Here is a 25530-nt window from a genome sequence, read left to right on the forward strand (position 1 = left end):
GCTATCCAGCCATCTCATTCTCCGTCGTCCTCTTCTTCTCCTGCCCCCAAACCCTCCCAGCATCAGAGTCTTTTCCAATAAGTCAACTCTTCGCATGAGGAGGCCAAAGTATTGGAGTTTCAGCTTCAGCATCAGTCCTTCCAAAGAAATCCCAGGGCTGATCTCCTTTAGGATGGACTGGTTGGATCTCCTTGCAGTCCAAGGGACTCTCAAGAGTCTTTTCCAACACTACAGTTCAAAAGCATCAATTCTTTGGCACTCAGCTTTCTTCACAGTCCAACTCTCACATCCATACATATAATGTGGTATGTATCTATTAATCCCAAATTCCTAATTAATCCCTCCTCCTTTCCCCTTTGGTAACCGTAAGTTTGTTTTCTATGAGTCTGTTTCTGTTTTATAAATAAAATTCATTTGTATCATGTTTTTAGATTTCACATATTAAGTGATATCATATGGTATTTGTCATTCTCCTGACTTACTTCACTTAGTGTAATATCTGCTGCTGAAAATGGCGGTTTCATTCTTTTTTGTGGCTGAGTAATATTCTATTATGCGCATACACACACGCGCGCACACATACACACACACACACACCCCTTCTTTATCCATCTGTCAGTGGACATTTAAGTTACTTCCATGTCTTGATAACTGTACACAGTGCTACCGTGAACACTGGGGTGCATCTGTCCTTTTGAAACTGTCCTTTTGAATTTGAGTTTTCTCCAGATATATGCTAAGGAATGGGACTGCTGGATGATATGGTACCTGTTTTTAAAGGAAGCTCCATAGTGTTCTCCATAGTAGCTGCACCAATTCACATTCCCACCAACAGTGTAGGAGGGTTCTCAAGAGCATCCCCAATTTTTCTGAAGCTTTTTTGAATGTTCTCTCCTGTTTAGTGGAATACATTTCTTTTTTCCCTGAGGCTAATTTCTCAATCTATGGTGGGGATTTGACCAATTTCCATTTCAAAGTCATCTCGACAACTATTTAGACTAGTTCCCCTGTATCTTCAATCTCTCATCTCTTAGGAACTGATTCTCCATAGGATACAAACATTTTCAGGTCTTTTTTAGAAATAAAAACCAAACCATTGTCTCTGTTCCCTACACTGGACCTCTAGGTATTCCCTCTCATCCCTTCCTTCATAGCCATTTCCATCTTCACTGACTCACAAAGTCACTTCCCAACTCGCTGTCATCCTGCCCTCTATTCCTATGATTTCACTGAAATATCCCTTGCCAAAGTCACCTCTATACCACCTGAGAGCAGCATCTTTCTCACTATATCATGACTTTTTGCTATATCCTTCACATGACTGTGACAACCTTGAGAACTCTATGTCCATCATCCTTGTAGCCCCCAAACCTGGTAAAAGACAAGTATTCAAATACCTGCTCTGTGTATAACTGTTTCAAAAAAAATTATCAAAACTGGACCAACATTAACAGCAGAGTTTCCTAACTGGACTCTATGAAGGTGTTTCAAGGAGTCATAAGAAGTTATCTTAGGGATAGGATTCATTGCTTTCACTTCTCACCTCCAAAACTTTTGTTCCCATCTAATCTAAAATAGAGATTTACTGAACTTCATAAACCAAGAAAAAAGTTTTAAAGATGACTAACATAAGGCAGCCAACTAAAAATCTGGGAAAAATAAAAATAATAAGGACTTCCTTGGAGGTCCAGTGGCTAAGACTCCACACTCCTAATGTAAAAGGCCTGGGCTCAATCCCTGGCTAAGGAACTAGATCCCACATGCTCCAACTAAGACCTGGCAAAGCCAAATTTTAAAAAAATAAAAATTTCAAAAAAAAAAAAAATCTGAAAGAAAAAAACAAATCTAGCACTGTCATTTCACAAAAGAAATTTCAATGGATTTAGTCTCAGAATAAAGGATGGTCTTTCCTTATGAAGGTTGCCAACTATCACCTTTCCCTAGGAGATAGCTGGCAAACTTTCGCTGAAATGAAATATGATATAAAAATTTTCAAATATAAGATCATAAAACTTGCTACCATGTATATAACATTGTATTAATAATATTTTTCTTGAAAACTGTTAATCTAATCATCTATGTTTGAGATTAGAATATGAAGTAGAGCTTAAGTGTTCAAATTTTTTCTATAACTTTAATTACTCTATTGGGAAAATATATATATGAATCAAAGTAAAAGTAACATGGTGCCATTTCATTCAATTAGAAATATTCTGGAAGAACTCAGGAAAAACAGTTCACTCTCTTACTTTCTTTCACAGAGATAGGATGAAATCAGTCCACAGCAGGCCAGAAACACAAGGAGTGGTCCACAAAGTATAGTACCTAGACTGGCAGTTGAATAGCTTGGAAACTTATAAGAAATGCCAAATTCTTTGGGCTCTGCCTCAAATATGGGGAGGGGGACTTGACAGACTGAGCAAGGCTTCCAACTGATTGTGAAGCACAGTGTACTTTGAGAAGACTGATATAAAGAACTACAGGACCAGAATGTCAGCTTACATTCAGAAGTGCACAGCTTAGGTTTCTAAGGCCAAAGATACGATGTTGGGAATTAATCTCAGAACACTTCTATCTATTACTGAAAAGTTCACTCAGATCAGAATCACTGATACACTGGAAACTCAGAATCATTTGCCTGCTCAGAGTAGATAGTTTCTCCTTTCTCCCAAGACTATGAATGTGAAGGAATTTCTTCTTTAAGATACAAGCCTCTTGTAAATAAATAATGCTAGGAGAGATTATGAGATTGTGGTCTTTATAGAAGTTTCACTCCCTATTTGGCCACATCACAGGATGTTACTTCTCTTCTTCTTTTTGACAGTTGGAAGTATTCCAGAAAGCCTTCAGGTCAGGGAAATTGCAGACATTTGCTTTTTGAAACTCAAGATTATATATTTTTCCTGGTCTAATATGTCTGGGCTAAGATGTAATACTTCTGATCATTCTTCACTGAGAGAATTTAAGAGCTCCCAAGAGCAGATCATCTGCTAGATTATTGAGCTTGGTGAAAAACCACTCAAATGTAAAAGAAAATTACATTCTATTCTCTAACAACTGAATGACTAGGAATATGCCATGTTCTCTCCCAGGTAAGTGGAGAAAAGAGTTCAGACAACCTTCATCTTGTTTCCAGTATATCAAGGAATACCTCCATGGTACATCAGGAAAGAGGACTTCTCTGGGACTTTAATAAGGATCAATCTAGTTCTCAAATGTTAAAGGTCTCACTTTTGGTAAAAGGAAGAGATTTAATAGTGGTACACAGGCCTTTGTCTTAAAAATGTTATTAGAGATAGCCTTAGTCTAATTATGCCTTTGTTTTCAGAAAAAGGGAGAGCTGGGAGAACATTTACAACAGAAGAGGACAGCTTTGAAGTGTTACCTTGAAAGAAGGTAAAGTGAGTTTAAGACAGCATTATTCTGGAGACAGACCAATATAAATAGAATTCTGACAAATTGAGAGCTTCTCCCATCTTTTACCAGATACCAGCCTAGGAGAAACTACCTGCAATAACTGAATGTAAGGGACTGTTATCTCGATAAGAAATGTCTGCAAATCTCAAGAAGGAAAAAATAGGAAATACTGAGATGGTCAAAACACTTCATGAAATCTGAACAATTAATGAGTATAAAAGACGTTCAATCTTATAAGAAATCAAAGGGAAAAAAATAAAATGTCTTTATGTATACACACAGGTGCATGTACACACACATACACAACAGAAATGAGTACTTATGTCCACCAAAAGATATATACAAGAACATTTATGTCAGTCAAAAACTGAAAACCCATATGCTTATCTACAATGAAGAGGACAGGCTGTGATATAGTCATATAGTAGAATATTATAAAACAATGAAAACAACTACAGCTATACAACATGAATAAATACCACACACATAATCCTCAGTGAAAGAAACCAGACTTAAGATATAATTAAATGAAGTTCAAGAACAGACAAAATGCATCTATGGAGAAGTCAGAAAGGTGTTTATTAAGTGGGAGTGGGTATAATATTGAGTGAGAAGAGACACAAGGAAGCCTTCCAGATTCCTAGAAAAATACTGTATCTTAATCTGGGAAGTGGTTACTTGGATATATGAATTGCTGCTGTTGTTTAGTCACTAAGTTGTGTCCAACTTTTTGCGACTCCATGGACTGTAGCCCGCCAGGCTCCTCTGTCCACGGGATTCCCAGGTAAGAATGCTGGAGTGGGTCATCATTTCCTTCTGCAGGAATCACACCCACGTCTCCTACTTCAGCAGGCAGATTCTTTACCACTGGCCACCAGGGAAACCCAGATATATGAATATATATATAAAACTCACCAAGTTCTATGCTTAAATTTGTGCCCTTTTAGTACAAACTACACACCAACTTAAAAATTAAATGCAAAAAAATTCTGCTTAAGACAAAAATAATCCACAAAATTTTTAAAAAGATCAAATTTAAAATTTCAAAGATTCTCGAATTTGAAATCATTCCACTTAATCTACAATAGTTTTATAAAATTTCACAGACCAAAAAAAAAGTAGAAACAAAATTTTAAAGATCCTCAAACAAATTTAAAAAAATTGTTTGTTCAGTCAACAAATATTGGATGCTAACATGTAACAGATGCTGTGCTAGAAACTTACCTGGTAAGGGTGAATAAAAAGGAGTCCCTACCCTTACAGACTTTATAGAGTGGTCAAGAAAGGCTTCATTAAGAAAGTAACTTTTAAGCAGAAAACTGATGAAAATTAGGAAGCAAGCCATGAGGATATTCCAAGGAAAACCACTGCAAGCAGAGAAACAAAGTGGAAGCCCCTGGAATGGAAGAGATCGGCCTGCTCAAAGGACAGCAAAGTGGTTGGTTTGGCCAAAGCAGGATAAGTCAGAAGTATAAGAACTAGGTTGAGGAGTGCGGGTTGGGGTGGGGAGGGGGAAGAGGGATGGGGGTAAAGCAAACTCTCCTTGTTTGAGCAAATACTTTGTTGCAAAGTATGTTAAACTAGATTTCCATGTGTTGAATTCCTTAGATTGCAAGTGCCAATACACTTCATCTGTTCAGACACTAGCAAAAATCACTGCACTGGGTGAATCAAAAGAGCTAAAAATACTGTCCACTTGCCTATTTTGTTTAAATAAAATAAAACTTGGTAAGGTATGAAACTTTTATGATTAATTGGCTTCCATCATCCACCAAGAAGTATACTGGAATTTCAAACCTAGTACATAATGGTCGGTCAATACCCTCCAGAGTCCAGCTTGAAAATTCAAATATAATAAGTAATAATGAACATCATGTGTGTACCATTTAAAAGTAAAAACAAAACAACACTAGGTATTCCTCACTAGCTAGCATCAGATAGGAGAAGGCAATGGCACCCCACTCCAGTACTCTTGCCTGGAAAATACCATGGATGGAGGAGCCTGGTAGGCTGCAGTCCATGGGGTCACTGAGGGTCGGACACGACTGAGCGACTTCACTTTCACGCATTGGAGAAGGAAATGGCAACCCACTCCAGTGTTCTTGCCTGGAGAATCCCAGGGACGGGAGAGCCTGGTGGGCTGCCATCTATGGGGTCGCACAGATCAGACACGACTGACGTGACTTAGCAGCAGCATCAGATAGATCAGCCTTAAAACATAATTCTATTTTTTACCTTATGACTTAATTTTCCATTTTTTAAAACTAAACTCATATATTACATAACTATGATCAATTCAGTTTGTCTAAACTGCCTAACTGGAAAATCTATCTCCATACATAAGATTTTTCAAGGAAAAGGTAATATAAATAAAAGAAAAATGACAATTTTTTGGACCAAACATCATTAAAAAGTAAAGCTAATCCATTTATTAAGAACTCGCTAATCTACTAAACTAACACTTACTAAGTTTCTAAACTATAGAGATAGCACAGTTTTATACAATACAGACTAAACCATAGTGCTCAGATTTGTGTCCTAGTTCTGGTACGCTAACTACATGATCCTCAGGTGTGTCATCATCTCTGTGCCCCAACTTCCACATCTGTAAAATAGGGATGATAACACCATTTACCTGAAAAAGTTACTGCAAGAATTAAATAAATGCATCTAAAGTGTTTGGAATAGTACCTGGAAGATGTTAACGATTCACTAAGTGTTGTTTTATTATTAATGTCGACCTTGCATTATGCCAGGTGCTAAAAACTACAAAAAGGACTCAGAAAATTTCCTCACCAGCACTAACAGCCAAGAACACCACCGGTAGATATATGACCATTAATATTTAACAGACATTTTATGTTCCTGAACTTAGGAATCTACACTGTGGGGTTTCCTTAACATTTCTATATAACTAGTTACTAATTCTGGATTTAAATACTTAAATTAAGAAAATTTAAAGTTTACCTTGTTGCTTAGGGTTAAAATATCCAATATATCACAAAATAAATAAGCAATGTAGTATAGTATCAAGTTTTTAGAACACATTTTTAAACAGGTAATTTGAAATCTCAAACTCCATAAAGGATATTTTAAAAATTCCTGAAACAGAGAAAACTTTAAAGAAGAAACAAAATATCCAGCTCTAGCATTACTGCCTCAATAAGACATGCTTCTGCTACAATTGTTCACTCCACTCCTTTTCTGCTTATGTGCTGTGTATTACTGCATCAATCTACCAACAAATCTTTCAATCAATAGTTTAGAGCAGTGCTGCCTAACAAAAATGTAATGTGAACTACATAAATAATTTTTAAAATTTCAGTAGCCACTTTAGAAAGTAGCAACAGATGAAATTAATGAATTTTACTTAACCCAATATAACCAATTAATCATTATTACAAAATGTAATCAATAGAGAACTTTTAATAAAATAATGTTTTGTTTTGTTTTGTTTTTTAAAAACTAAGACTTCAAAATCTGGGGTATATTTTATACTTGCATCTTAACATAGACATCTCATATTTTAAGACCTCAACAGCCACATGTGGCTACCAGTTATTGTCCTGGACAACATATCACTAGAACTATAGAGAGTCTAGCACTTTGCTAGCAGCATTAACATCACCTTGGATTTGGTTAGAAATATTGAATCTCAGCTCACTTCAGACTTAGTAGAACAGGAACTAAGTGTAACAAGCTCCTCAGATGACCAGAATGCACATTAAAGATTGAGAAGTACTAAAGTAGACCACACATAGCTTAAAGTATTAACAAACTGTTACTGTCATTTAACTATCATGTGGTATTATGCCGTTCACTAAAACAAATACTAATGGCTTTGACACAAGTCATGTTTTCTGTACCCGGTCCAACAGAATTTTCTACAATGGTGGAAATAATCTGCACTGCTCCAAATGGTAGCTACTTGCCACATATTACTACGTGAAATATACCCAGTGCAACTGAAAAACAGAATTTTTTGCTTCAATGACTTTTAACTCATTTAAACTTAAATAGCTACATATGGCAAGTAGTTACCATATTGCAGCGTAATTCTGAAAGTTATCATTTACTGTATCACAGCATAATCTCTAGGAGGATCCTTAAGACAAATTCATAAGGTTCTAAATCAAGAAAGTCCCTCTAATTACATGCACTTCTCAATCAATCACTCTCTCTCTTTTTCAACAACAACCATGTTTACTAACACTTTACACTGGCTAAGGTCAAATTTGAAATCTACCTATATATAAATATAATACAAGTCACAGAATATGTTTTGTGGGGAAGTACAGGTGGCTCAGTAATAAAGAATCTACCTGCCAATGCAGGAGACACAGGTTGGATCTCTAGGTCAGGAAGATCCCTTGGCATAAGAAATGGCAACCCGCTCCAGTATTATTGCCTGGGAAATCCCATGGATAGAGGAGCCTGGCAGGCTACCATCTATGGGGTTTCCAGAGCTGGACATGACTTAAGAGACTTAAAAAACAATAACACAGAGAACATATTAAGAGATCTTAACCAAGTTCGTAACAAAGCAGATGGACTGTATAACAAAGTATCTATAAAAAATAATTTATAGAATGTGTTTTGTATCTGTTACTATTACCCCATCTTATCATCAATTAACAATACACATACCTGTACAGTCTTTTTTATTCTATGGGAAGGACCTGGATACTCTGGAGAATACAAATCTGTGAGGAATAATGAGTTGATTAATGTTGACTTTCCCAGTCCAGATTCACCTAAAAGAAACAGAGGGGGAAATCTGTTAAAATTCAGTCAACTTATCAAGCTTAAATATTCAACCAGTGTTATAATCAAACTTGCTTTCATCCAATTACTTCTTGGAGGACAAGGAAGTGACATTACAAAATATACTATAAAGACTCCCTATTACAGTAAGTTCTTAGCTCTAATGTTCTTACCTATCAAGTCAGACTTGTATTTGGAAAGGATTTTTGGCTTCATAATTCTACAATCTGTGTTTTTTACAAGTAATATAAAAAAACAAAACTAATGTATCTGATACAACAGTCATCAGTTTTTTTAAAAAAACAGTGATATATTCCTAGAGATGAAAGTCATGAAGGAAACATCCCACTTGGATTATATATTGCTGCTTCAGTACAATAAAGTATAAAAGAAGTATAAATGCTTATTACAATTAATGAATGACCAAGGCAAGAAATCAGGTAAGTACAAAAAAGTAGAGGTCTGCTGACAAAAAAAGAAGAAAAATTAATCACAATGTATTTTAAAAGCAAACCACACACACACAAAAAACCCACTTCTAATTTACCCATATACCAATCAATTTAAGTATACTCTATAAACTAAATTCCAAAAAGTCATACTTTTCATACTTCTATATACTTTTTATAAAAATGCTTCTGTCTAAACTGAGAAGGGAGGGAGGTAAGACAATTTCCACTAAGATTCACATACTCTTCTCTATCCCTTCATGTCAAGTCTAAGAGACCATACCAAATGTACAGCTAATTTTTACTAAAACATCAACAACTTTAGAATACATGTAATACAAAGTCAAAATAAATTAACAATCATACAATAATTATCAATTAACATGGTACCAGTTGTTAGTAGTTCAGTTAGTTTAATAGGCATCTTTATCCTATATAACTGATATCACAAGTTTTTTACGAATACTATCACTCTTTCATATGGTAGGGGAAAGATTAAACTTTCCCTCTAATTTTCAACTGTGGCTAGCATTCACTAATAAAAATAAAGTTTTCATCTGGAGGGAAACAGCTAGTTTTAAAATATGTGAATCATAAAAAGTAAAGATTTTGTCAGAATATCAAAGTGGATACCAAGGAATCAAAAGTGTAATGTGATTGGTGGTTCATTCTTAACTAACTCAAATTTTTATGATAGAAGACTAGGAATTGTTAATTTTGTTACAGATGGTAACATTTACAGTGATAACGTAAAATGAGATTTCCACAGTATTTCGGTCATACTCCTGAGAACAGATTTTAATTGAATGATCAGTAATTTAGCTGACATACACTGACCTGCCTCTTGAGAAATCTGTATGCAGGTCAGGAAGCAAGTTAGAACTGGACATGGAACAACAGACTGGTTCCAAATAGGAAAAGGAGTACGTCAAGGCTGTATATTGTCACCCTGCTTATTTAACTTCTATGCAGAGTACATCATGAGAAATGCTGGACTGGAAGAAACACAAGCTGGAATCAAGATTGCCGGGAGAAATATCAATCGCCTCAGATATGCAGATGACACCACCCTTATGGCAGAAAGGGAAGAGGAACTAAAATGCCTCTTGATGAAAGTGAAAGAGAGTGAAAAAGTTGGCTTTAAGCTCATTCAGAAAACGAAGGTCATGGCATCTGGTCCCATCACTTCATGAGAAATAGACGGGGAAACAGTGGAAACAGTGTCAGACTTTATTTTGGGGGGCTCCAAAATCACTGCAGATGGTGACTGCAGCCATGAAATTAAAAGATGATTACTCCTTGGAAGAAAAGCTTTGACCAACCTAGATAGCATATTCAAAAGCAGAGACATTACTTTGCCGACTAAGGCCCGTCTAGTCAAGGCTATGGTTTTCCTGTGGTCATGTATGGATGTGAGAGTTGGACTGTGAAGAAGGCTGAGCACCAAAGAATTGATGCTTTAGAACTGTGGTGTTGGAGAAGACTCTTGAGAGTCCCTTGGACTGCAAGGAGATCCAACCAGTCCATTCTGAAGGAGGTCAGCCCTGGGATTTCTTTGGAAGGAATGATGCTAAAGCTGAAACTCCAGTACTTTGGCCACCTCATGCGAAGAGTTGACTCATTGGAAAAGACTCTGATGCTGAGAGGGATTGGGGTCAGGAGGAGAAGGGGACGACAGAGGATGAGATGGCCGGATGGCATCACTGACTCGACGGACGTGAGTCTGAGTGAACTCCAGGAGCTGGTGATGGACAGGGAGGCCTGGCGTGCTGTGATTCATGGGGTCGCAAAGAGTCGGACACAACTGAGCGACTGAACTGAACTGAACTGACTAGGAGTTATGGACTAAGCTAATGATATAAAAATGAAAATGACTACTTCAATTCTCAAAGGCATTTCTAGGGTAATACACACTACTAATTACAATTTAATTTAGTAAGTGTTTCAGTAGTACACATTTAGTGTGCCATGTAAAGAGTCAAGGAAGTTATTATTTGGGCTTAATGAAGAAAACCTCTTCATATCATCCACTTACTTGAGAGTTCTGGGCAGAGTAAGAACAGAGCCCCCAAATCTAAAACTTTCTCCCTTTTAAATATTAATCTATTAGTTTCAACCATTAATAAATTTGGAGGCCATTCAAAGTTTTTACAAACACTGTTTGTCAAAATACATGTAAATGTAACCACCGAAAGACTATACACCTCTGCAAGTACGTTCCATTTCCAAACTAATTTTTTTCCACACTTTTATCTCCTTTTAGTCACTTTTTTCCTATGGCAGCCCCAAACTACAATTTTATCAATTTTTTTTAACCTGTGTTATGTTAGAATAAAAAAATAATTTCTCCTATTCATATGCCAGTTAACTCTGTAACAGTTAAATATTAGTTTTTAAACCCTTCAAACTTATTTCAGCTCTTTCTCTTCCACTTTCTTCCTGAAAATTCAGTCCAGAAATCATTATCTGAGGCTGAGGATACCAGGTAAACATGCTGGAGGGAAGGCACAGTGGCCCAGGGCAGGCTAATAGGCGTCTACAAGATAAAGACCGCTTCCCAAAGAGTCTGGGAGAAGGCCTGAACTCAAAAACGATGAAGAAGGCATGAAGAGTGGCTTGCCACAGGGTGTCACAGCACTTGAAAGGGGTGAGTAGCGATACTCCACCACAGGAAGGAAGAGAAAAGCCTGGACAGAAGATTAGTTTCATACAGGAAAACTGATCAAATAAGTAAGCACAGTTAAAAAATTATGAATCATTATAGTGTATACCTATAACTTATATTGTACAGCAACTATAATTCAAATTTTTTAAAGTAAACATATGCTGTGATAATGAACTGAAACTGGAAATACCAGTGTAAACTTGATGATTTTCAACAAATATAATAGATGGAGATACACTATAGATACAAAAGTATTTGTTTTTGTGTCCATATATATGTGGGGCTTTTCTGGTGGCTCAGACAGTAAAGAATCTGACTGCAATGCAGAAGACTGAGTTCAATCCCTGGGTTGGGAAGATCCCCTGCAGAAAGGAATGGTTATCCACTCCAGTATACTTGCCTGGAGAATTCCATGGACAGAGGAGCTTGGCAGGCTACAGATCATGGGGTTACAAAGAGCTGCACACAAATGAGAGACTAACACTTTCACTGTCTCTATATATGTATGTATACAAACATACCCTTGCTATTTTCTGATTTTGATGGTATATTAATGTCTATGCAGTATAAAATCCTTGAGGAAGAGAAATACACAAGTATTTAAGGGGCAATGAGGCACTGTGCATTCCAAATGTTACAGAGGGCAAAAACCAGTGTACTGTACTTGTAATTTTTGTCTTTATAAATGTTACAAAATTAATTAAAACATTATCTCAGCACAAGAATCACAATAAATCAGCATCACACACTTCCAATTATGCAGAATACTTTATACCTATAGTTCTCAATTTTTAGGTGAATTAACAACCTCTCTGAAAACCCAAATACACAATCTCTCCCCAGAAAATAAATGATAAAAATCTCAATTGTATTTCAGGAAGCTCAGTCAGTGAACCCATTTAGAGCCCCCTCATGCTGCTCAGTTGTGTCTGACACTTTTTGACCCTATGGACTGTAGCCCACCAGGCTCCTCTGTCCATGGGATTCTCCAGGCAAGAACACTCTAAGAAGTTGCTATTTCCTCCTCCAAGGGATCTTTCTGACCCAGAAATCAAACCTACATCTCCTGCGTCTCCTGCTACAGGCAGATTCTTCACTGCTGAGCCACCGGGGAAGCCCTAGTCACCCCTATTTTCCCCTCAAAAAGTCAGCACCATATCTTTAGTATCTTTGTTGTTGTTGTTAAGTAACTCTCTGCCACCCATGGTCTGCAGCATGCAAGGCGTCCCTGTCCTTCACTACCTTCTGGAATTTGCTCAAATGCATGTCCATTGAGTCGATGATGCAATCCAACTATCTCATCCTCTGTCTCCCCTTTCTCCTTCTGCACTTAACCTTTCCCAACATCAGGGTCTTTTCCAGTGAATCAGTTCTTTGCATCAGGTGGCCAAAGTATTGGAGTTTCAGCTTCACCATCAGTCCTTAGGATGGACTGGCTGGATCTCCATGCAGTCCAGGAGACTCTCAAGACTCTTCTCCAACACCACAGTTCAAAAGCATCAATTTTTCGGCGCTCAGAATTTTTCATGGTCCAGCTCTCACATCCATACATGACTACTGGAAAAACCATAGTTTTGACTAGACGGACCTTTGTCGGCAAAGTGTTATTTCTGCTTTTTAATATATGCTGTCTAGGTTTGTCATAGCTTTTCTTCCAAGGAGCAATCGTCCTTTAATTTCATGGCTGCAGTCACCATCTGCAGTGTATTTGGAGCTCAAGAAAATAAGTCAGTAACTTTTTCCATTTTTTCCCTATATGCCATGATGTGACAGGACTAGAGGTCATAATCTTAGTTTTCTGAATGTTGAGTTTTAAGTGGCTTTTTCACTCTCTTTCATCTTCATCAAGAGGCTCTTTAGCTCCTCTTCACTTTCTGCCATTAGGGTGATATTATCTGTATATCTGAGGTTATTGATATTTCTCCCGGCAATCTTGATTCAAGTTGAGCTTCATCCAGCTAGCACTTCTTATGATGTACTTTGCATATAAGTCAAATAGGCAAGATGACAATATACAACCTTGACGTATTCCTTTCCCAACTTGGAACCAGTTGGTCGTTCCATGTCTGGTTCTAAGTGGTGCTTCTTAACCAACATACAGGTTTCCCAGGAGGCAGGTAAGGTGGATAATATCACTTTAATGATTCACGGTGTAGTTAACTTGGACTTTTGTTCTTCTCTACTATATTTCCTTACAGTGTTTTCACCTATCTTTACATTTTCCCATTAAGCATCTCTAACAGTTAGAGCATACATGGAATGGGATATCCTCAACATACCATAAATCTCCTAAAATTCAGGAAAAATATATTTTATCTTTCAAAAAAATATTTAGTAGCACAAGCTTTTAAGAAAATAATTTGCTAATGTTTCTAGAGCCACAAAACATTCAAACACTTTGCTGCAAAAATCCAACTTCAGGGACTATAAACAGTGATACTGCCCTCTGCTCCCAATACATATACACAAGTCCTATGTGTTTAAAGATCTCCATTGCCCTGTCATTTGTAACAAGGGTAAAAACAAATTTAAAGTCCATTAATGGAGAAATAAGCTCTACAAACTATCATATATTCTGTCACAAATTAGAATACAATGTAGTCATTAAACATCTCAGTTAAAATGTTGACCAAAATTTCCATTCTCTAAAATTTTTACTGCAGCGTTATTACAAAATTAAATACACAAATCATTCAAAAGTCAAATGAGAGTCTAAAATTTTATATAGCCACAGTTGGAAATACGCAGCTGTTAAAAGTAAAAGATTGAGGATAAACATAGCAAAATGTTAATGATAATTATATCTTGCTGGTAAGTCATTTCATTTTTTTAGTATTTCTTAATTTTCACAAGTTTCAAGTATCCTTACGGAAAAGTCTCCTTTCTGAGAGGTGTATCTTACTGAGGCCCTAAACAGATCCCACCATGTTAACCTCCTTCCTAGAAAATAATACAATATAATTATTTTACATATTGTTTACTTATATGTCTATCTCCCTAAATAAGCATAAACTCCAGTGATCTTCTCATAGAAGAAACAAAATAATTACTCTAATTTATAACTGTAATAACGTAATATAGTATTTATATAGGAAGAACTAGAATGAATTAAACCAAAGGGTTGAGTAAAAGAACCAACGAAGCACATATATCTTTAAGCTTGTAATAAATGGTTTTAGGAAGAATAATTAACCATTTAAAAAATAAGGTTAAATAAACATCAAATTCCTGTCTCACATCTCACATCAAAAAAATTCACATGGATCTAAATTGCAAAATAAAAAAAGTAAACCTTAGTCTATATACTTATATACAGTGGAATCCCTAATAAGACTGAATCAAGCAGACAGGTATCAAAGACACAAGCCAAAAGAAAAGACTACACAGACAATATAAAAATCAGGTTAATATATAACATGACACAAGAAAAATTCTGACAGAGTCAATGCCCAACCACAACCACAACAACAATACCCTTAGAGCATCTATATAAGGGGAAAAAGGAATATAGCTTTTAAAATTAAACTAGAATATACGATTTATAAAACCAAAGATTAACAGAAATAATTAAAAAGCTAACCAGCAACAATACTATATAGAATGAAAATAAGACACCAATTTTTAGGTATTAAATTGACAAAGAAACACTGTAGTATCTACTGATGGTAGTATGGTATCAACACCCGGTTAGTGTGCAAAGTGGTATACAGTCTATCTTAGGTCAATTTGGTATTAATATTAAAACCCTTAAAACAACTCATAAGCTTTCATAAAAAAATACAAATTCAAACTTACAAAGCTTTATCCTAAAGAAGTAAATAAAAATGCAAGGACAGATGTAACTACAACCATGTTTACTCTAACTATATTGATACTGGACAAGGCAAATTTTGGTATACCCAACCTACAAAAGCCAATGAAGTCTGCAACTCAACCATAGCTAGATTATCAAAAAATATCTATTATTAAAAGATGATCATAATTTACTGCTAAATTTTATAAGACAATCACAGACATTACAGATACATACAAACAGAAACACTGTATGTTTCTATACTTAAGAGTTACCACTGAATGACAGATTATGGTAATATTTATTTTCATTTTGCTTTTCTCCTTTTCCCAATTTCTACAATGAAACACATTAACTTTATTACAAAAGCACTTTTTAAAATATGTAGCTGAAACTCCTAGAAGGAATACAAAAATCTAAATAGTAGGTAAGTTTTTTCCCCCTAAACTTTCTCTGCTTTGGCTAAATTAGTTCTTTGAAATAAAATTCATATAACAAAAATGTACTATTTTAAAGTGTACAACTCAGTGGTTTTTCTGTATTCACAATGTTGTGCAATCATCATTGGTTAAATTACTTTTATTACTAAAAGCAAAATAAAAATACAGAGTTCAGGGCAGAAAATTCTGAAGTATTAAAGCATTTCAAGTATTCAACATATCTTAATGTCAGAATTAAGCATAATTCCACTGAATGCCCAATAACCTAGACACAAAATGGCCAATACTACTTTTCAATTTCTTCAACTAACTAACTACATTAATATAAACACCAACAAGAAGGTGGGGGAAAATTATCTATGACAGTCATTGTTTATTCTGTCACTCATTAAATACCCCCTAAACTTTACTAATAAGTCATACGTAAAATACACATTATGATAAACTCTGAATCCCCAAAATGGCTAAACCACCATGTTCTACTACTAAGCTCCTTGTGCCAACAAAAAGGCCAGTGCTACTAAAGACATTTGATATAGGTCAACTAAATTATGACAATAAAAAAAAAAAAAAACCTCTGCTATAAAAATTTTGCAAAGCTTCAGTTCAGTTCAATCGCTCAGTCATGTCCGACTCTTTGCTACCCCATGAATCGCAGCACGCCAGACCTCCCTGTCCATCACCAACTCCCGCAGTTCACCCAGACTTGTGTCCATCGAGTCCGTGATGCCATCCAGCCATCTCATCCTCGGTCGTCCCTTTCTCCTCCTGACCCAGTCCCTCCCAGCATCAGAGTCTTTTCCAATGAGTCAACTCTTCGCATGAGGTGGCCAAAGTACTGGAGTTCAGCTTTAGCATCATTCCTTCGAAAGAAATCCCAGGGCTGATCTCCTTCAGAATGGGCTGGTTGGATCTCCTTGCAGTCCAAGGACTCTCAAGAGTCTTCTCCAACACCACAGTTCAAAAGCATCAATTCTTTGGTGCTCAGCCTTCTTCACAGTCCAACTCTCACATCCATACATGACCAATGGAAAAACCATAGCCTTGACTAGACGGGCCTTAGTCGGCAAAGTAATGTCTCTGCTTTTAAATATGCTATCTAGGTTGGTCATAACTTTTCTTCCAAGGAGTAAGCTTCTTTTAATTTCATGGCTGCAGTCACCATCTGCAGTGATTTTGGAGCCCAAAAAAATAAAGTCTGACACTGTTTCCACTGTTTCCCCGTCTATTTCCCGTGAAGTGATGGGACCGGATGCCATGATCTTCGTTTTCTGAATGTTGAGCTTTAAGCCAAATTTTTCGCTCTCCTCTTTCACTTTCATCAAGAGGCTTTTTAGCGCCTCTTCACTTTCTGCCATAAGGGTGATGTCATCTGCATATCTGAGGTTATTGATATTTCTCCAGGCAATCTTGATTCCAGCTTGTGTTTCTTCCAGTCCAGCATTTCTCATGATGTACTCTGCATTAAGTTAAATAGGCAGGGTGACAATATACAGCCTTGACGTACTCCTTTTCCTATCTGGAACCAGTCTGTTGTTCCATGTCCAGTTCTAACTGCTGCTTCCTGATCTGCATACAGATTTCTCAAGAGGCAGGTCGGGTGGTCTGGTATTCCCATCTCTTTCAGAATTTTCCACAGTTTATTGTGATCCACACAGTCAAAGGCTTTGGCATAGTCAGTAAAGCAGAAATAGATGTTTTTCTGGAACTCTCTTGCTTTTTCCATGATTCAGCGGATGTTGGCAATTTGATCTCTGGTTCCTCTGCCTTTTCTAAAACCAGCTTGAACATCAGGGAGTTCACGGTTCACGTATTGCTGAAGCCTGGCTTAGAGAATTTTAAGCATTACTTTACTAGCTCTTATAAAAATGATTCAGCTGAATTTTATCTTCAAAAAATCCGAAGTAACAGATTTAATGTCACTTGCTTTTCAAAATATTTTCTGGTCAGATAAAGCAATCTACCTTAGTTCTACCTCTCTGAAAGATTCTAGTAAAATCAGGAATTTACAATTAACATTTTATTCTCAGAGCACGCTTCTTTTTAAGTGAAATCACTCAGTCATGTCCAACTCTTTGCGACCCCATGGACTGCAACATTTCAGGCTCCTTCATCCATGGGATTTTCCAGGCAAGAATACTAGAGTGGGTTGCCATTTCCATCTCAGAGCCTAGGCAAGTCTAATTAAGAAACACACAAAGAATTGTCAAGTTCCGAGCCCAAACAGGTTTGATGCTTTGCTACATTAAAGACCTAACTGTCTTCATCATTTAATATTGCTGACATTGGGTTTTAAACTAAATTTTCAAATAAAGATTCAAAACCAAGAATTCCAATCTCTTCATCCCGGAGGCAATCAAGGTCTTTAAAATCTACGCTAGCCTACCCTTCCAGCCTTATTTCCAACTATTACAAAGTGAACTCTTCAGGGTAGGATCCTAAAATCAATGTGCAATGCCAATTAATCTCCCTCTGCTCCTCCATATCATCCATAAAGCACAACTACATATAACCTGACAACTTGTTTTCTTCCTGCACTGAAACATACCTTTTTCTTGAGCACTTAAGAAGTAACTAGTTTATATTAAGGCACCTAGACTAACTGAGCAAAGTGAGAGCCATACACTATGAAAGTACGTGGAAGCTGAAATGACTAGGGGAATAGAAAACTCACCTCTCCCACTTCATGCTGACCCTAGGACAGAAACTACTCATTTCAGTAGAATGGCAGAAAAAAACTGCTTGCACTATTTAAGTTATCTACAATTTTCATTTCTTTTTCTCTCTGTCCCTCTCGTCTCTTTAATTTTTTTAGGGAAAAGAGAATATCTAGTTGAAATCATACAAGTTCAAAGCATAATGGATGCACTATATCCAGTATTTCCAAATGAGCCTCTCTGCATCTTGCCTAGAGAATCCCGTGGACAGAGGAGCCTGGTGGGCTGCTGTCCATAGGGTTGCACAGAGTCAGACATGACTGAAGAGACTTAGCATGCATGTATGCATGCATGCATTGGAGAAGGAAATGGCAACCCACTCCAGTGTTCTTGCCTGGAGAATCCCACGGACAGAGAAGCCTGGTGGGCTGCCGTCTATGGGGTCGCACAGAGTCAGACACGACTGAAGCAACTTAGCAGCAGCATAGTGCTTAAGAACACACCAGCCAGAGATAGACTGGGTTTGGTTCTGGCATCTGATAGCAGTGTGACCATGAGCAAGTAACTAATATCTCCATGCCTCAGTTTTTGCATCTTTAAAATGGAGAAAACAATAATACTTATATCATAAGATTACTGTTAAGGACTGTATGAGTTACAGAAATAAAGTGTCAATACTTTATGTAGTTGAAATATTGCCTGACATATAGGTGCTGATTTTTGTTGGCTATTGTTTTTCCAACTGGACTGCCCACTCAATGTCTATCCCAATTCTATTCTTCAAAAATCTGCCCTAATACCTCTTCCTCAAATAAAGCAGTAATAATGTCCAACCACGGATAAGCTCTCCTATACCTTTAAACATCTGTTCTTAATTTCCATATGACTCTACTAACTTGTATTTACTTCCTGAAAATGTTATCGTTTTATGTATATTTTATATCATTATATAAATTATAAGCTCCTTTAGGCAAGAAAATACAGGAATACCAATAGGCCTCTTTTATACAAAAAAGTCCCTCAGGTAAATAATAAATATTGCTTATGAAGCAAGGTTACTGGATAAAGGTTTCCCAGCAAAGGGTGAAGAGATTAAGAAATCAACTGTTAAATATAGATTCTCAGTTTGTATCAATGTATAAATCTCAAACCAAAAACTGTTTTAAAAGAGTCGAAGTTGCTCTGAGCATAAATCACAAAAATGAGGACTCAGTTTATAAGGAATACCTTGTAGTCTCTAAGTCAAGAATGTTACAGCAAGATTAGCTTTAGCTTTCTATGATATACACACAGTGCTGTCAGGTATGGCCTGCAGTCTGAAAAACAATGTATAAAATACTTAAAAGGTGACTTTTATGTGTCACACATTGCAACTATGTAGATGAAAAGATTCAGACCTTGTTTGCAGATTTTGTTCCACGGAGTGTGTGTGTGTGTGTGGGTGTGTGTGTGTGGGTGTGGGTGTGTCTACACAAAGACAGCTAATTAAACAGCAAGGTATGGGGAGGAGGACAGAATAATAATATTGATATCCATTCTCTTTTATTCTCATTTTAAGTCTTATCAAACAGAAAAAACAAGCTATAGTTGACAAAAGGTCTAACCAAAAAAACTAGTAAGAATCAGCATCTTGTTCCCACGGTGGTTTAACACTGATTAAATATATCTATGAGGGCATGTATTAGTTAAGTGGAAAAAATACAACACTAACAATACATAGCTCCAACATGTACAATGGTTACTAACTACTACTACTAAGTCACTTCAGTCGTGTCCGACTCTGTGCGACTCCATAGATGGCAGCCCACCAGGCTCCCCAGTCCCTGGGATTCTCCAGGCAAGAACACTGGAGTGGGTTGCCACTTCCTTCTCCCATGCATGAAAGTGAAAAGTGAAAGTGAAGTTGCTCAGTCGTGTCCGACCCTCAGCGACCCCATTGACTGCAGCCTACCCAGCTCCTCCATCCATGGGATTTTCCAGGCAAGAGTACTGGAGTAGGGTGCCATTGCGTGCTAAATATAAAATGTTCAAGTGTTAAATGTGGCAACAACAACAAAAAAATTAGTAAGTTACATTCAGAGATTCCATATTTCCGCTAAAAGTCAAGATCAGCTGATTATTATATATCTTTCACCTGGAAAAATGTCACAACAATTTCAAACCAAATATCTGGCCTTGACTTCCAGACATTACTAAGCAGACACTCAAAAAGTCACTCTTTAAGTTTTAATAATATAAAATTTTTGAAAACTCTTATGGTTCTCCTAATGGACCTAGGAGGTTTTTTTAACAAATTTAAAAATGATCTTTTATTTGTCTACAGTTTGTCATTTAAGATCACTAACATTAAAAAAAAAAAAAGATCACTAACATTACACAGTAAATGTAAATATAAGATGCAGTATTTCTCCACGTATAATGATTTATGTTACCAACCTATGAAGAGGTGTGTCCTGCATATTTTATTCACCTATCTAGACCCACACCTCTGCTCTACAGCAGCAATTTGCAAGCCAGCTATACCATACTTTTTATTCAGCCAGAGGCAGACAAGTATCAAGTTTGCAGATTTTGTTCCACGGAGTGTGTGTGTGTGGGTGTGGGTGTGTCCAAACAGCCACAAACTGACCCTCAGGCAAAATATTCTGGTCAGTTGATAAAATATTCTTACCTTCAGTGAAGGAGGATTTCATACCTAATTCAATAATCTAATTCAGCACCAAAATAAAATACCAGGTGTGGAATATAATTAGCAAAATTTAATGCACAATACATAAAGATCCAGCATCAACTCAATTTTCTTTGTCAAGCATAGTTAATCCAATAATTCTGCCTTCCATCTTCTTAAATAAATACAATAAACTGCATCAAATTGAGGAGCCAAGTTATAAAGTCAGCCTATATGAGGTGAAAATATTATAAAGTCATTTAAGATTAAGACTGTCATTTAAGAAAACTAATCTTACACATGGTAAAGTGTCTTTTCATATATGATGATGTTACTAAACTACAGTTAAAATAACCCCTGACAATCTCTTAAAATCGATTACAGGCAGGGAAAGGTGTTCACAGGATGAAACACACGCAAGAGAAAAATAAGAGTGAACCAAAGAAGGAGAGTCATATTTCACTTATTCCAGAGCTTACACTCAATGAATGAACTCCTGGGTAATCACTGCATGATTATGATCCTCTACCCCATCCTTCTTTTTCAGATTTAGAGAACATATGTTTAAGTTAAACAGTTGGATGATATGGCATCAATGCACTACATGAGCCAAAGAATAAAACTATCCTGGAGTAATAAGTAACCACCAGATGCTATTTCCTTTTGTAGCATCAACTGAGGAGAACTTCTCCAGTTTTCTGTTCCACTAGCCACCTCCCACTGCTTTTCAACTTCTACTTCCCTTCCCCCCAGTTTTCAAAACTGCGCCACCTACAAAAAAACGGGCAAGAAAATACTTAAATCCCACCATGCTACCAAGTTAAATTTTAAAGTGTATCTGCATAACAAAAAACATATAACATTGATTGCTGCAGTTATTTGGGCTACTGTTTTCTTAAAACATTCAGAGTTCATTAAACAGTTTGAAACTTGGATCAAAATTCAACTTTAGTGAGAAATTATATCTTACCCACAACCATAAGTGTGAATTCAAAACCTCTCTTCACTGATTTTCTGTATACTTGATTTGGGAGATTTGCAAATCCCACATAGCCTTCAAGATTCTTCTGTTGCTGAAAAAGTAAAAGAGGCTCAATTATTAATAAGTCAACAAAATGCTTCAATCATACATTTCAAATTCTCTTCATTAACCTATTTTTAGAAAATCATACAAACTCTTACTCATGGTAAATCAAACTGATTTTATAGTATTACCAATAAAAGTATTAGTTAATCGAAGAAATGGACAAAATAAATTGAGCACAAGTTGATTAACAGCAGTCAATTATAAAAGTCAATGAGATTGTCAGATGACGTCACTGACTTGATGGACATGAGTCTGAGCAAGCTCCAGGAGTCAGTGATGAACAGGGAAGCCTGGTGTGCTGCAGTCCATGGGATTGCAAAGAGTCGGCCATAACTGAGCAACTGAACTGAACTTAACTGAGTCAATTATAAAAACCCAAGGGAATAAAATAAAAATTAAAAAAACCTGCCTCAGAGCAAAGATTTCAATTTATAGTAAGTTACCGAGATTCTGATCAAGCAACTAAAAAAAACAACAAAGGATTTTTCACAATAAAAAAATTCAAATCCCCTTAAGATTATATTCAGTTCACTCAGTCATGTTCGACTCTTTGCGACCCCATGGACTACAGCATGCCAGGCTTCCCTGTTATACTATATATTATATTATATAATTAATTATATATTTTATATTAACAATATGTTATATAACATATATTCCCTGTTGTATTATATATATAATCTTAGATTATATTAAGGACTCTCTTAATTATTCCCTTTGCTCATACTAAAAACCACAGGCAGGAGTTTCTTGAAATTCACCTTCTTATTTATGAAATAAAATCAAAATGTGGAGTTTAAAATTTTTCATAAACTCTTAAAAGCTCTCATGATCAATGTCAACCAGTAAACATTATCTTTCAAACTCTTATACTAGGTCCAGTAATGTCACCTCAATGTTTTTACTGGACATCAGATTTATCCTGGTTTTAAAGTAAACTTTAATTTCATTTCTGTACAGCTTTTGATTCTTTGATGAACGCACCAATAATTTCATGAGTAATTCATACAAACCTACTTCTAAATTAGCACAGAAAATCAGTGTGACTTTCAACTTACCCACTGGTGAGAAATACTGTCCATAGCTAGACCATCTGAGTGAGTAGAGTCTTACTGATTAACTTACTTAGAGGTAGGTCTTATTCATCATTAAAACATAACGCCATTCATCATTTAAAAAGAGATACACATTTCTCTTAAAGGTTTTTGCCACATTTAAATTCTCATCCAAAAACACTCATATGGGATCAAAGTAATAATTCAATACATTTGGATTTAACAAAGAACAGCACCCTGCATTCCTCACTAGTATCACATATATAACTAAATATTCCATCCATAATCTTTTACTTTTTAAAAATTCATATAAATTAATTTTAAGACAAATGTTGAGCAGATAAGTAAGCCAATTAAATTAGAGGCTAATTTTAAATATACTAGTTAGCACACTGAACAGAATATTTTAAAGTCAAATATTTGAAAGCCTACTATGTGCAGAGCTAAGACTATGTATTAAATTTAAAGCTTCCTTGATTCATATTTCATACAATTGTAACTGAAATTTAACTTAGACCAGAAAAAAGCCTCTGTATTAATTATGTAGTATACTCACAGCTACTTTGTAAAGAACATATTTCCATCATTCCAGTGTTCCAGATTCCAACAGAACAGATCCACAGAGGAACAGTAAACGAGGAATTCCAAGAATCATTCATGGCACATTCAGTCCAAACAGGGCAGAGAAATCCATTGGAACACAGTAAAATGAAGAGGGGGGGGAAATGAAAGTTACTTACATGTAACTCAACAAATTAAAGGTAAATTACAAATATACTGAAAGTAGACTTTTTTCTACTCACATCAAGGAAATATTTTTTTGTTGGATATAAGGCCCAGTGAGTCCATTTTAGCAGCTTTCCTGATAAAACACAGAATCAAAGACCTCCTGTCTTTTCATAAAGGACAATCACTATGCCTTGCACCTGAAGTCTTACAAGAAATAATGAAAAAAGTGTAAAGTATGAAATTTCAAGAAGATATACAGGGACCAACTTTAAATTCTAAGAAGAAAAAAAAAATGTAAATTTCATACAATTTTGCTTTGTCAGTCACTGGATTAAGACAGACCAGATCAGATAAATGCCAATATTTTCGGTAGGATCTTTATACAGTATTACTATATTTCAAGTAATTAAACTCAAGTTTAGAATTGGAAGAAATGCAAACTTGGGGATATAGGAAAGGAAGCTAAAGACTGCAAGCAATAACAGATGGAAAGATGAAGTACATGTGACCTATGAAAACTGAAAGGCAATGAATAGAGCACAGAGAAGAAAATAAGACTATCTTTGGACAAAAGGTCCGTAAAAAGAGTATGTCTTTTTTCCTATATTGAACAAATCTATGAGTTTTAGCACAACCTAGAAAAGACAATGATTATTCAAATGTCACGTCCAGAGAGGACTGCTCTGAATACCCGAACTAAGACTACAACCTACTCCTCACCTCAGCACTTGGTTGCTTTATGGTTTTTTTCCCTTTAGCACCTATCACCATTTAACATACATCAAATCTTGTTTATGGTGATCTCCACCCACTATACCTCCAACTAGAACGTAAACTCCATCAAGGTACAGATTAAAGGAATTACAGAAGTTGTGACATCAAAAAGAGGAAGCCATCTGACCATCTGAGAGAACTGAGGAAGTTTCCGAGAAAATATTTTAGGTTACATATTCAAGAAACCCACCATACAAAAGGTGTAAGAAAAATGTCTCAGTCTACCCCTGTGTCTTATTCATTGCTTTATCCTCAAGTCATAGAAAAGTCTTAGGGACAACTGGGAGACTGAAGTAAGAAAACAGGGAAAAGCATTCTAGGGCAAAGCGGTGGGCCCTAAGTGGAGATGAACCTGGTACTTTCAGGAACAAAAAGAAAGCATATGAACTCCACAGAAGTAAGGTAGCAGACTAGGGGACAAGTGATAAAAAATAGGTCAGGGAGGCAGGCAGGGGCCAGATAATGTGGGACCCAGTCAGAGCAGGAAATTTGAGTGTTATTTTAGGCATGATGGGAAGCCACTGGAGGGTTTTACACAGGCAAGTGACCTGACCTGATTTGAGTTTTAAAGATAGTTCTTACTGCTAAGAGAAGAAATGGAAATAAGAAAACTGCTAAGAAGCCTACTACAATAGTTTAAGAAAGAAAGGGTATACTGAATTTAGATGGTATCAATGTAAGGCAAGAGAAAGATTCAGAACAGGTTTTGAAGGAAGAATTGTCAGGACACTTCTGGTGCATTACATGTGATCAGTAAAAGAGACAAAAGATACTCTCACTACTTGACTTGAACAACTCAATGGCTAGTGATAGCTCCAAGGAAAGAGGGAACAAAGACGAGGAAAAGAGTGAGCGGTGAGGGCCAAAATCACCAAAATCAAAAAAAGCTTTGAATGTGTTGAAGACTCTATTATATATTCAAGAAGAAATGGTCCTAAGCAGTTAAATATATGAATTCAGAAATTCCAGGGTTGACTGTTGCTGAAAATACAGATTTAGGAAAAATAAGCATATAGACAGTACTGAGAGAGG

General features: G+C 36.2%; 1 protein-coding gene across 7 annotated transcripts in view; it reads right to left on the reverse strand.

Annotated features, from left to right (window-relative positions):
- Positions 1 to 25530, reverse strand: part of SEPTIN7 (septin 7) — a 104356-nt gene that overhangs the window by 39581 nt on the left and 39245 nt on the right. For 3 of the 7 annotated variants that reach the window (XM_040260192.1, XM_040260193.1, XM_040260196.1), the window contains 2 exons: positions 21824 to 21926; positions 8065 to 8171 (listed from right to left, as the gene is read on the reverse strand). In XM_040260192.1, coding sequence (XP_040116126.1) covers positions 8065 to 8171; positions 21824 to 21926 — 210 coding nt within the window. Of the gene's footprint in view, positions 1 to 8064; positions 8172 to 21823; positions 21927 to 23551; positions 23705 to 25530 lie in introns of those variants that run through there. The other 4 variants (XM_040260194.1, XM_040260195.1, XM_040260197.1 and 1 more) reach the window with 3 other exon arrangements.

Source organism: Oryx dammah, unplaced genomic scaffold (genome assembly GCF_014754425.2).
Source record: "Oryx dammah isolate SB20612 unplaced genomic scaffold, SCBI_Odam_1.1 HiC_scaffold_18, whole genome shotgun sequence".
Taxonomy (NCBI): Eukaryota; Metazoa; Chordata; class Mammalia; order Artiodactyla; family Bovidae; genus Oryx; species Oryx dammah.